General features: G+C 43.5%; 1 protein-coding gene across 1 annotated transcript; it reads left to right on the top strand.

Annotated features, from left to right (window-relative positions):
* Positions 1-417: 417 nt before the first annotated feature.
* LOC113144006 (sushi domain-containing protein 6) lies at positions 418-10,158 on the top strand. Its single transcript, XM_026329645.1, has 5 exons — positions 418-616; positions 4,660-4,760; positions 6,322-6,525; positions 8,301-8,445; positions 8,560-10,158. Exons 2-5 carry the CDS (start codon positions 4,673-4,675, stop codon positions 8,897-8,899), a joined length of 777 nt encoding a protein of 258 aa, XP_026185430.1. The 5' UTR covers positions 418-616; positions 4,660-4,672; the 3' UTR covers positions 8,900-10,158.
* Positions 10,159-12,258: the final 2,100 nt, after the last annotated feature.

A 12,258-nucleotide genomic window follows, 5' to 3' on the forward strand; every position in this document is an offset into this window, starting at 1 on the left:
TCGTATGACACTATGACTATCTATAGTGTGGGTAAATTTCAGGTTAAAAACATTTTGGTTGCTCACAACTTTAAAGAGGGTTTGAGGGTTGACACCTGCTGTGGAAGTAGTACTCAGATACTTGACTGCAGTAACCAGAGTAAAAAGTACAAGATTTGTCTTTTGAAATGTAGTGAAGTCCCAGGGTGAAGTGGCACAAAGTGGAATCACTGAGGTTCATAACAAGCAGACTGGAGTTTGGCTTTGCGTCATGATGGCAGTGCAGATGTGTGGAAACAGAGGAAACAAGTGGTTAAACTCGCCTGTAACTACTACCGGTGTGTGCGTTTCCAGAATATGACAGAGCCGCGCAGGTGGGCGGGGTTTGTGTCTCGCAGCAGCCAATAGGAAACCTGGGTGTCGCTATCAAACACAGCTGATCGATGAGTCAGGGAGGCTGCAGCCCGAAAGGTGCCACTTGTTGCTACGCAGGAGCTCCGACCGTCAGCTGACAGCTGCCGAGACCCGCTCCCTCCTCCGCTCCCTCCTCCGCTCCCAGCCGCGATCTGCGCGCAAATCCACCCGGACCCGCCGCTTCAGCGCAGGACCGCGTCGTGCCGCCTGTCCCAGCTCTCAGGTGAGTCGTTTCCAGCGTTCTCACATCTGGTCCGCTCACACAGAGGAGGCTCCGGGTTTTAACGGTGCCAGTGAAATAATAACCGACACCGGCGCGTCCTCCGTCTGTATGTCCAGGCCCGTGTCAGAAAGTAGGTTGGTTTATTATTCACACTGAGCTAATGTTCACTGCTGCTACACCCTGAATGTTTTTTTAAATATTATTTTAGCTCTAACCATTTCTGATGTTTGTAAAAGCGATTCGTCCTCAACAAAATTCAGAGTGTGTGTAAAAACATAAATTCGGCTCAGATGGATCTCGGTTTTATTTCTGAGCGTGTTTCAGGGGCTTAAGGGATCCTGTGACGGGATTCGGGTTTTCATGGGGATTGCAGGCTGATCTGCCCGTTTCAGCGGCTCCTCGTAGGGTTTAAAGTCATTTTAAAGTTTATTGTCACTTCACATCTTAAACTGAAATAATTAGTCGAAGTACTCGACTTTGGATGTTCCCTTCATTTTGGATCCAGCTTCTCACATGAGAGAACCTGCTGCTTTTCTCTACCACACTGTCGATTATTTCAATAAAATGCCATTTTGGGCTCCGAGAAAACATGAGCAGTTTATATAAATAAATAATTATAATATTATAATTATATTATTATAATATTATAAACCAAATAATTGGTTCTATTATTGAACTGGCATCGATAATTCAACCCTTTAACATCCCCATTAAAAAAAAAAGCAATGGAAAAACATCTGTATTTTTTATTTGCAGTAATAATAACAAACAATTAAATTCCTTTAATCACTTCTTATATTATTTTTTTGCCTCATGGTTTTTTAATTGAAGGGAAACAGAATTTTTCAATAATGTGCTGAACCAAACAGCTGAAACCACCAGACCATCTGTTCCTGGAGGGTTTTGAGGTGGGTGACGTGTTCGGCTGTGAACACCTGACTGACTTTCAAGTGAATTTCTATTCAATACAATTTTATTAATCACTGTAAGAGGAGTTGCAACATTAACGCAGGCACTATCTGTGGACGTGGTGATACGTGCTCTGAGAATTTAGCAGCAGAGCAGGATAAAGGACCCCGGGGGCCTTTAGTGGATGAGTTCATATGAAAATGAGCATCTGATTTACCTGGAAAAGCAGGAACCTGATGTATGAGCTGTGTTTTACCTGGTGTCACAGTGAAATATCACCATCAGTCCACAAATAATAAACATGTTTATAGTTTCTTCATTCACTCTGTTTATGACACAGCATCACTTCATTAGTTTGTAGTTTAAGCAGCTTTGAGCCTGAGTTGTGTCTGCACACTCGTGTGTTGCACCACGCTGACACAGAAACATCCCGGTGACCTGTCCAGTAGCGCAGCATCAGCGTTTCCACTGCGTGTGCTGCAGGTTCATTGTGTGCTGTGTACACACGGTGACAAACAGCAGACCCCCGTCCCCAGGAACAGCCTGAGCAGGTGGAGGTAACGGCATGCGACTTCATGTGCTCTGCAGCTTAATTCACACGCAGTTTAGTAAAGAGGAACTTTGGAAGGTGTGTCTGTGTGAAACAGGGTTGTGTTTTGTTGAAGTTTAGTTTACTTCCTCTTTGATGCAATGCTTAAAAATACTTGCAAACGTTGAAGCCTTAAAACACAACTTTTCTTCTGAAATCGTGTGCATGCAACACTCAGAAAATCCACTGCCTTTGCCTCAAACTGGGCCCGAACATTGGATGATCAATTAACAGAACAAAGAATCCACTCTCCAAAAGCTCAGGAAGGGTCAGACGAGAATCAAGAACCCGAACATAATTATTGTCTCGTGGTTTATGTTCCAGGGTTCATACTGTAGTACAGTGTTAGTGTGTCAGAGCGAGATGTGAAAACAGTGCAGCTCGTTCTCCTCAGTAGTGATTCAAATGCGAAGTCTCCTCTTACTAAAAGAGAGAATGAGCACCCTGACGCCGACCTCGATCCAAACAGGCATCACCTCTACAGATACTGATCAACCACACTGTCAGATAAAGGTCAGTGGGTGAAGACCATAGTCATCCTCACCTTGCTGACATGTCTGAGGGTTTTCTCCCTTTTTTCGCCCAACCAATCTCATAAATCATAAAATGCATCATATCCCAGAAAGTGCCATCAGTCAGACAGAGTTTCTTTACCTGCTTTAACGTCTCGTACTCTGGTGTTTTGGTCTGAATTAACACTGTAGGGCTTCCGTTACATACAAACACTTTCACTGCATAGACAACATGTTTGACTGTTATCTGGAGAACACACATCGCTGCAGCCTCCAGTCTTCACCGCCCTGCATCGAAAGGCTGCCAGGTCAGCAGCTGACCCTGGCAGCAGTGGGAAAACGGCCACCAGAGGCTGTGACAGTGATGTTTGTGGAGACTCTGATGGTGGTGCTGTTTGCTTCACATCTTTTAACGCAACTTTTATTCCGTAATGGGGCACGAGTGAAGCCGAGCAGTTATTTCAATCAAAGCAGTTTGACAAGAAAACATTTTGGTCTATCAGCATCACACGAGCACAGCGATGACATCAAAGGAGCTGGAGGAATCTGGAAACTGCAATGACTTTAGAGACGGAGACGTTTTTGTTCTGTGTTGTCACAATGGTTCTGTTGTGTCTCTGTTTCCAGCTTGACAAACATTACTGCAGAACTTAGAATATCACAGAGGGCCATGATGACTAAGAAGCAGACCTCCCACACAGGTTGTGGTCTCATAAGATGGTGCCGTGAAAGTGTGTGTGTTTTACTGCGTGTGTGTGCATACACTCTGTAATATGTGTGTGTGTGTGTGTGTGTGTGCCTGGCTGGCAACCTGAGGCAGGGGACCTTCCCTCGCTGCTCCTGAGATGACTGGCATCTCTTTTGTCGTGGTACAACACACACACACACACACACACATCTTCACCCTACTGAAAACCCTGTGGCATTTAGGCTGGCACTCTGGCTGAGGTCTGGTTCTGATGCCACTGGTTTGACACTGAAAGTGTGTGTTTGGGATTAGGAGCCGTGAGTCATCTGGAGAGACAGTTTGGGTTGTAGGTTTACAGTTTCGGTGTGAAGAAAGTTCTGCTGCTCAGCTGTCAGGTGTCAGTGTTGGTCAGCACAGCCTGTACCGAAACAGTAAACAGTGTGTGGTGACGGTTTCACTATTGGTCGTCCGGTTCACTGTCATGCTGTGAGCAGAGGGTGAGGTATTATATTCTTACAACCTATATGTGTCAGGCTGCTTTGACTGCTTTGGTTGTTGTTGACTGCATTGTCTGAACGTCTGATGATTAGGGTGTGGAACTTAAATGGACCATGAAGGGAAGTTATGCTTCATTATCATAATAACTTTACAGTAAAGTAGCCAGAGCTTCAGGGATGAGTTGAGCTGGAGGGTTAGTGGCAGAAAACAAGACTGACACAGGCTGTGTTTAAAGTGCTGCTAAAGGTGTCTTATGGCAGAAAGAGGCTTCCCTTCTTTTGTTAAATATTAAATATTTCTTGGTTTCAGATTCTCAGGAGTGGAAATGTTGTGTTTGGACTGTTGATGGGACAAAAGTGTTTTCTGGTCTTCTGTATAGTGAATAATATACAGAGAAAGTCAGGTATTTCCAAGCATGTTCCAGTGTGTTTGTTGTGAAGTCAAATAGAAACATTTGAATAGTGATCCTCTTTGCATCAGAACAGAGGCTGCAGGAAACGTCAAAGCACACAGTCATGAATAACACTGTGCTCGTATTTTAGAAATGTCTTGTTAAATGGATTTTTGCATCTTTGAGTTTGGGGGGTGTGGAGACACAGATGGGAGGCCACTGGTTCAAATCTCATCAGACTGAAGGCTCCATCGGTGCAGCTGCTCAGCACAGGTGTGGTGGCGCTCAGCAGCTGACAGGTGTGAGTGAACGCTGCTGCAGGCTCCTCTGATGCAAACACACATTTGGACTGACAGAACCTCTCTCTATGACAGCACGGCTCCTTACAGGGAGAGAGGTGTTTGTCTGCTGGATGTTTTCTCTGCCTCTGACTCTTTGTCTCTGCTGTGTCCTCAGGACGCCTGGTTTGATGTCTGCGTCAGTCCTGCATCCATGTGGACCTGTCCGTCTGGTCTGTGGACTCCTCCTCCTGGCCTTCACACCGCTCCTTGCAGCAGGTATGACCTCTCACCTCTGGCCTCCCTCTCAGTAGGTTCATTCATGCATTAAGTCTCTGTGGTTTCATTTCAACAAGCAGGTGAATATTTAACCAGGGCTGCAACAAGTGGACCCAGCTGTAAAAGAACTACACCCAGAATTCAAAGCACTGCTGAAAATTCCCATCACAAGCCTAAAAAGTGATTCTTACTGCTGTAGAGACCAACTTTTCATGTGGTATCGTTTGTTAGTGTGTAAAATACAGCTGATAGTGTAATGGGACGTTTAGGTGACACCTGTTTTTTCTGAGTGCACCTGCTGTGTGTTATTTAAAAACAAAACAGTGTGAAACTGAAAAACACTTTGTAGGGATTCCTTTGACCCAATTAATTCTGTTAATGATTTCATTTAGGATACACACACAGGAGATACCACAGATACAGATACCACAGTGAGAATCACCCAGAATTGTAAAGAGGACCCAGATAAATGTTCACCAGTGGTTTTTGTATCCACTTTTAGCACGAGTGATTGCGAAACACTAAATGAACTTTAGACAGAGAGTCACAGGATGCAGCCAGTTTCTGTTCAGCTCAGCATGTTCTTGGTGTTTCAGAGGATCCACGCTCACTGCGCTTCTTCCTTTTTTTATCAGAACAGCTTTTTCTACTGGAGGTTATATTGTCATCACTCACAGTCAGGCTGATCACAGTTTAATGTGAAATCCTTAACGTGATGAATTCTTCATTTTGAATGGAAGAAGAACAGAAAAGTTTGTTTTTTTTTTTTAATTCTGGCTGCATTTGCAGAATCTCTCATGATTTTCCACTCAGCCTCACTCTTCACCTGCTGTGCAAATCTCTGTGTTTGGGGTTAGGGAGCGTGTGGGGGCAGTGGAAACCAGCCATAGTTCTACAAAGGTAGACTTTTAAGGTGGAAGGTGAAGAACAAGAGGCTATGGTTGGAATTGTAGACGGGGCTGCCCATTGCACAGGATACAAAGTTAATGCAAAATAAACAAAATCAACTGAACTGAGTCCTGACCTTTCACCGTGACACTGTGTCAGTGTGTTGCTGATCCCACACGCGGACGTTCAGGTTGTCCTGGTTTCAGGATCCACAGTCAGAAGCTGCCGAGTACAGATCCACCATCTCCTGCTGGTGGACACTAGCTGTTTTTATTGTCCTGAAAGATTAGTCATTAGTTATTATCAAGACATTTTAAGGTAATGAATTATAATCAAACCAGTGACAGGCAGCCCCCACAGCCCTTGATCTTTCTGAGAAAGAACAGAAAGTGAAGAAAATGTTGTTTACCTGATCCAAAGTGAACTAAAGCTCCCACAGAGTCTGGGATGATAAACGTTTATCCTCTTCTTTTAAAACCAAAGGAAAACAAATGCATGTGGAATGGTGCTGCAGAGAGGGAGGGAGAGTAAGAAAGAAGAGGGTTTATGGGAAATGTTGTTTTGATTCTGACACATGCAGAGATGTCATCTGACAACGATGATGTGCAGCACAGAGCCACCATAAAGTATCTAATATCTAATGCCGTCATCATGACGTTCTGTGCTCCCACAGGCAGACTGAACAACTGCACTCACCCGCTGGTGCCAGAACATGGAGGTTTCCGCTGTGAGCCGTCTCCGTGCCGAGGTTTCCCTCAGAAGAGCTCCATCCATATCTTCTGTGAGCGCGGCTACCACATCAGCAGCAAGATCCACGTCTCCAGGTGTCACCACGGGAGGTGGCAGCCTCCCATACCCGCCTGCGTCCCTGTCAAAGGTAAGAGAAAAGTGGCCATCAGTAAAGAAACTAAGAAATCTTCAGAATCAGTGCTGGTCATTTTATTGGGTAATGGACACAATCAAATCCCGTGTGATTCAGTCCCAGTGTCTATTTACTGCAGCACTCGTCACTTCCTACTGGAGGGAGTCAGATGCTGTGAGGCTTTCTTACAAAAGCTGCCTATACAAAATCCTCTGGGCTATTTGTAGCGGAAAGAGTCTTTGGTCCTGTGAAGCACAAAGATCCAGGTCTGATTCCCTCCCATTGTCCAACTGGCTGATCTGTCACTGGATAAAAACACAGCTCATGTGGTGCTCGTCTTTATTAGACAGCAGCTGTTGGTGGATGACTTTAACCATGTCTCGATATTTCCCAGCAGCACTGTGTTCCTCAGTGATTACCTCCATTTATATCTACTCATGAATCATCACAGCGTTGGCCCAGATGGTTTAAAGGCTGATTAGTCATGTTATGACAGTTCCTTCTTGCTTTGAATGTGCAGGAAGCAGAGTGTGCCATTCTTGGTGTCGGCTTCGGGGTTTGATTCCTCCTGGAGTTTTTAGGGCTTAGAAAATGTGTCGGACTCCATGGCCGGTTCTATCTCGGCTGTGTGACTCTAGATAAATATTTGACTGTCATTTCAAAGTCTGGGAGTTTTGTCTCATCTCCCAAATCTCTCTCAAATATCAGCACTGATAAAAATGATCAGTACGATCAGAACTAAGAGTGGCTGAAGCTTTCAGGGTGTTGGATCAGGTGGTGCCAGGCGTCGTCTCACTGTCACACCAACACTAAAAATCATGACGCCCCCACTGAGCCGTGAACCACCAAGACAGGAACAGCAGCCCAGTTCTGTCTTTTGACCTAATTACCAGACTCACACAGACACCCTAAGGGGAACTACATTTACTTTCCTCAGACCAGTCACGACTTCCTCTTCCATCATTCATGCTAACGTGCAGCGGCAGGAAGTCAGAGTGCATAAGGAGGAAGTGGGCACAGCCACCATGCTAACCATTAAACATTTCCTCTGCTGACGCTGTCACAGCCTCATGGAACGCTACTGTCGTACCGTCATGGGCACAGAGAAACCACATAACACGATAAAAGGTTTTATTTCATAGATGCTTCTTTCTGACTTACAGCAGTTTTATATCATTAACTTTATTAAGAACCAGTCGTCCAAAACAAGACGTGGCTTAGTGGACGTCCCCTGCAACCTCCAGTTTACACGTCGCGTGTTACTTACAGTAGATTTTCACACATTCTTGCGTATTGTATGTGTATAATCATGACTGCTGCAGTATATAGGAGTCATATTTTCCTGCTTCGACAAAAATCCTACTTGGTGGATTCATCTGCTGTGTCGGCATTATATCCAACCTTTGGCAGCTACATGGCCACAAACCACAGTTTCATTTTTTTCAATGTCAAACAACCTTGTACAGCTTCAAATACTTTTCAGTCTACACTTATATATGTAATCTATCATTTTAGAAACAGCAGCATTTCATTACAGCATTTATGACGATGGAACCAGCATGGACCCTAATGTTGCACTAATAAAACTGCATCATGTGTGTCTGGGAATGAGAGGGGCAAATTACTGACCAGAGGGACCCCCTGGTCAATAATCAGCATGTAAACACATTAATCAGCTCATCCTGAACCGTTCACCTTTTGATTGTGTTGAAGAAACGTTGGCGTGTATCTGCAGGTCGTGTGTGTATTAGTGCTTCTGCTTAAACACTTGTCCTCCTCCTCCTCCTCAGAGGGCCCTAACATGAACGCTGATGACAGAACCAATGACTCGATGCCCGGCATGGCCACAACCGCTGTGGGCGTGTCCATCTTCCTGCTGACCACCACTGCCTGCCTGGTGCTCAAGTCCCGCCTCTACCCCTGTCAATCTCACAGGTAGGAAGAGAAACATTTTCATAACGAGACATTAAACAGGTGTCATATATGAAATGAGGTCAGAGGTCAGGGGTTCTACATGGAGTAACTTTTTATGGCTCTTTATCCTGACAGCCGCCGCTCCTCAGACCAGCTGGACCTGATGGTGGACGGACTTCCTGTCTCTCTTCCCTCCTACGAGGAGGCAGTGTACGGCAGCTGGGGGCAGCGCCTCCCTGCCTGCTCAGCACCTGGACCCACCCAGCTCCTGTTGGCTCAGGAGTCCCCCGGCTGTCAGCAGCCGGCCCTCAGCAGCCAATCGGACAGAAGCCACCAACCCCTGCTGTCTAGCGAAAGTCCTGAAAACCCGCCGCCCCCATATGAAGAGGTTCAGTCAGCACATCCCAGAGACAGGATGAGTGACGGCGCCGTCCGGCAGCTGCACGTTGCACTTTCAGATGACAAAGACACTTGATTGACAGACTGTTGGGTTCTTGTGACAACTTTCTAGCACACGGGCTGCAGTTGTTTATCAATGACAGCACGATTTTGATTGACAGCCAACGGCTGCGGTGTTTGCTCTGCAGATGATGGCTGAAAATAGGAAAAACACAGACTGACAGCAGATTCCTGTGCTGCCTGCACTTTTCCTGGTCGGCTGCAGCTCACCAGCATCAGGACACTCTGTCCTGTCACACGCTATTTTAGACAAAGCTGATAAGCTCTGATTTGACAGGTCACAAAGACCGGACTGAAGACGACTAAAGTACTTTTAATTAGAGATGTTGATTGTATATTGCACTGTATGAATGTACAGGAACACATTGAAGTTTCTGTGTCTCTGTTGTCCAGTGAAAACCTTGGAACCAGATTCTGATCTCTTCAGCAAAAAACTGGTTTTCAGTGTGATGCCAATGAATTTAATGTTTGTAGTCACTGAATTGAAATAATCTTACAAAAAAAAACATCAGCCAAACTGGAGGTGGGAGGTTTTCACAGTGCAGCAGTAACATGAAAGTGGAAGTGCCTGTATGTGTGTGTTTGTGTGTGTTTTCAGTGTTGTTCTGGAGACGTTGTTTATTCTTCCCGTCAGTGATGGGGCTGATCCAGGCTTCCTTTGTGAAGTCAGTGTTGTGCTGTTACACAAACAATATGTGTTTTCACAGTGCATTTTTACTCTGTGCAGCATTTTGCCTCGACCCGTTGGACTGTCGTGCCCATATTGTCGCTTTGGCCCCAGCATGGTGCGCAGACACTCAGGTGATTGATGGTGCATTTGTGAAACTCAGCTTGGAACAGCAGCATGTTGTGATGAATTTGTGTACATCTATTCAGAGACCTGAAAATGCGTGGTAACCAAACAGTCTTTGTTTCTCGTGTGCTCCTTCAGTGTGAAGCAAAAAAGAATAATATTTGGATTAATCTGAATCTACAGTAAAATGTTTCTGGTTGCTGACTGAGAAACATGTGTTTGCCCTGATGGCACTGTTGATGACACATGGGATGATTTGGGAAAGTGATTTTCTGTCTGCTTCTCCTCGCTGGTTCACTCTTCTGACTTCTGCAGAGCAACTGACGCCTTCAAAGACCTTGAATGTATTTTATGTTTCATTTTATGGGAGAAGAAATCTTAGCTATTATATGGATTGTAATATTTACGAATGCCTATTTGTACATTATATTATTGCACAGAATTATATAATAAATAAATATTGAGATGATTGTTTGACATCATGTCCTTGTTGGTGACTTATGTTGTGTTCAGTGCACGTCCAATTGCACACACACAGCAGGATAAACACTGTTTGGTTTACATCAATTTAATCAGAATTTACACATGAAAGTATTTTCTAATGTAGTTTATTAATATAAGTTAAGTTCTGACTTCAGGAGCTCTTTATACTTTTTAGTTACGAAGTTGGAAATTTCTGATATCCTGCGGGAATTGAAAGTAGCAGTTAATTTAGATCAGCTGTGTTGCAGGAAACACCTGTGTTCAGCCCAGCAGCAATAGTCTCCTGAAGGTAAATACCCTGCTTTATGTTTAGTCAAATGGTAAAATGACAATTTAAGCATCATGTAAAGTTGAACACAAACTGTATAAACTAGTTCTTTGGTTTTTCTCCCTGATGAGATAAAGTCCGTCCTGTTTCCTTCCACCTGCTGCAACTGTCCTTAGCAAGAAATAACTGTTTTCACATGTTCATATGAAACATGCCAGTAATTTATTTAAGTCATTTATTGAAGTAATGTATTTCATTTTATAATCTAAAGGTTTATAGATTCCAGTGGCTCCATGGTTACAAATCATCCAACATTTATTTTACTAAATAAATACTAACTACTAACTATATATATATATATATATACATGTATTTAATTTGATGTATAAATGGAGTCAAACCCAGAACTTTTAGACCATTAGGTCTGATAGACATGACATAGGTTAGACTCAGGTCCAGAAAAATACCTAATAATACACTGTTATTTAAAGATGGAGGATTTGGTTTTATTTTCACGCTAAATAAATATCACATTATTTAGATTTACATTGAAGTTAATATTTTCCCAGAATGCACTGGAAAAGTTGAGTAACATACTGTAAACAGTACAAACTGTCATGAGTAGAGTAAAAATACTGAACACTAAACAGAAATCATTTACATTGTGGGTAGATGTTTTCCAGCTCCGTTGGAGCCGTACTGCTTGTCAGTCAAACGTCTCTCTGGCTAATGAAATGTTATGCTCTTCTTCTTTTGCAGGTTCCAGTTGAGAAATTGATGAACTCTACAGATGACCCAGCATTTTGTAATCAGCAGCCATCTTTCTCCCCAGTGTTCGGGGACAACGCCTCGCAGTCAGGAAGTCACGTCAGTCCACATTATGTACTGAATTACTCAAGTCTAAACCAGAAAGGCTGTGAAATTGTTACCAGAAAGAAAGAAATGTCCCTTTTAAAAATCAGTCTTTCAGAATCATTGCCAGAAAGGAGGGATGGAGGACGTCCCTCTACAGCTCAGAGACCACACAGAAATATTTACATTTTTGAGACCAGTTTGACACCAGAGGGCGATTATGCAAACACTCAGGGTCGTCTGAACCAAACTTATTTAGTTTGATGATGCTAATAAATCACTGAGTTGTTCCCAGCTCTGCCTCTGAGGAAACATAGGGTGTAGTACATTTACATTTAAGTACTATACTTAAGTACACTTTTGAGGTACTCATACTTAGGTATTTGTATTTTCTGCAGCTTTATACTTCTACTCCACTACATCCCAGAGGCAGATATTATACTTTTTACTGCATTCATGCTGAAACATCATAAAACACTGACAGGGACCTTTTTGACTTTATTTTGCTGGTAATACATTTTTTACTTAAGTAGAATTTAAGTGCAGGACTTCTACTTGTAGCAGAGTACTTAGTGCTTTTTGACATTTTATTAGGGATAGTCCAACAGTGTTATACTGTGCTTGCTGCTTGAGGTGGGGATGCTGTGGTTCCCAACCTAAGGTACAGGCTCCTCTAAGGGATCAGAAATAAAACCTGAGTGGTCCTGAGATCAACAATGGAAAAGGGAAAGAAAGAAGAAAAGCACAGAATGAAATGTTTAGTTTAACTCACTCACCTACCTTGACCCCAGCTGGTTTAATATTAAACTACAGTGTATTATTATATATCAACGACACATTTCAGATAAATACACTGCAGTAAAATGTGTACTTTCTGCTTCTGAAATGCAGTGGAGTGTAAGTTCCAGTACCAGAAACTAAACCAATGCTGTGTTTTGTGTTTTATTTGTGTTTTTTCCTGTTGGACCAGCAGAGGTGA

The sequence above is a fragment of the Mastacembelus armatus genome, chromosome 13 (genome assembly GCF_900324485.2).
Source record: "Mastacembelus armatus chromosome 13, fMasArm1.2, whole genome shotgun sequence".
Taxonomy (NCBI): Eukaryota; Metazoa; Chordata; class Actinopteri; order Synbranchiformes; family Mastacembelidae; genus Mastacembelus; species Mastacembelus armatus.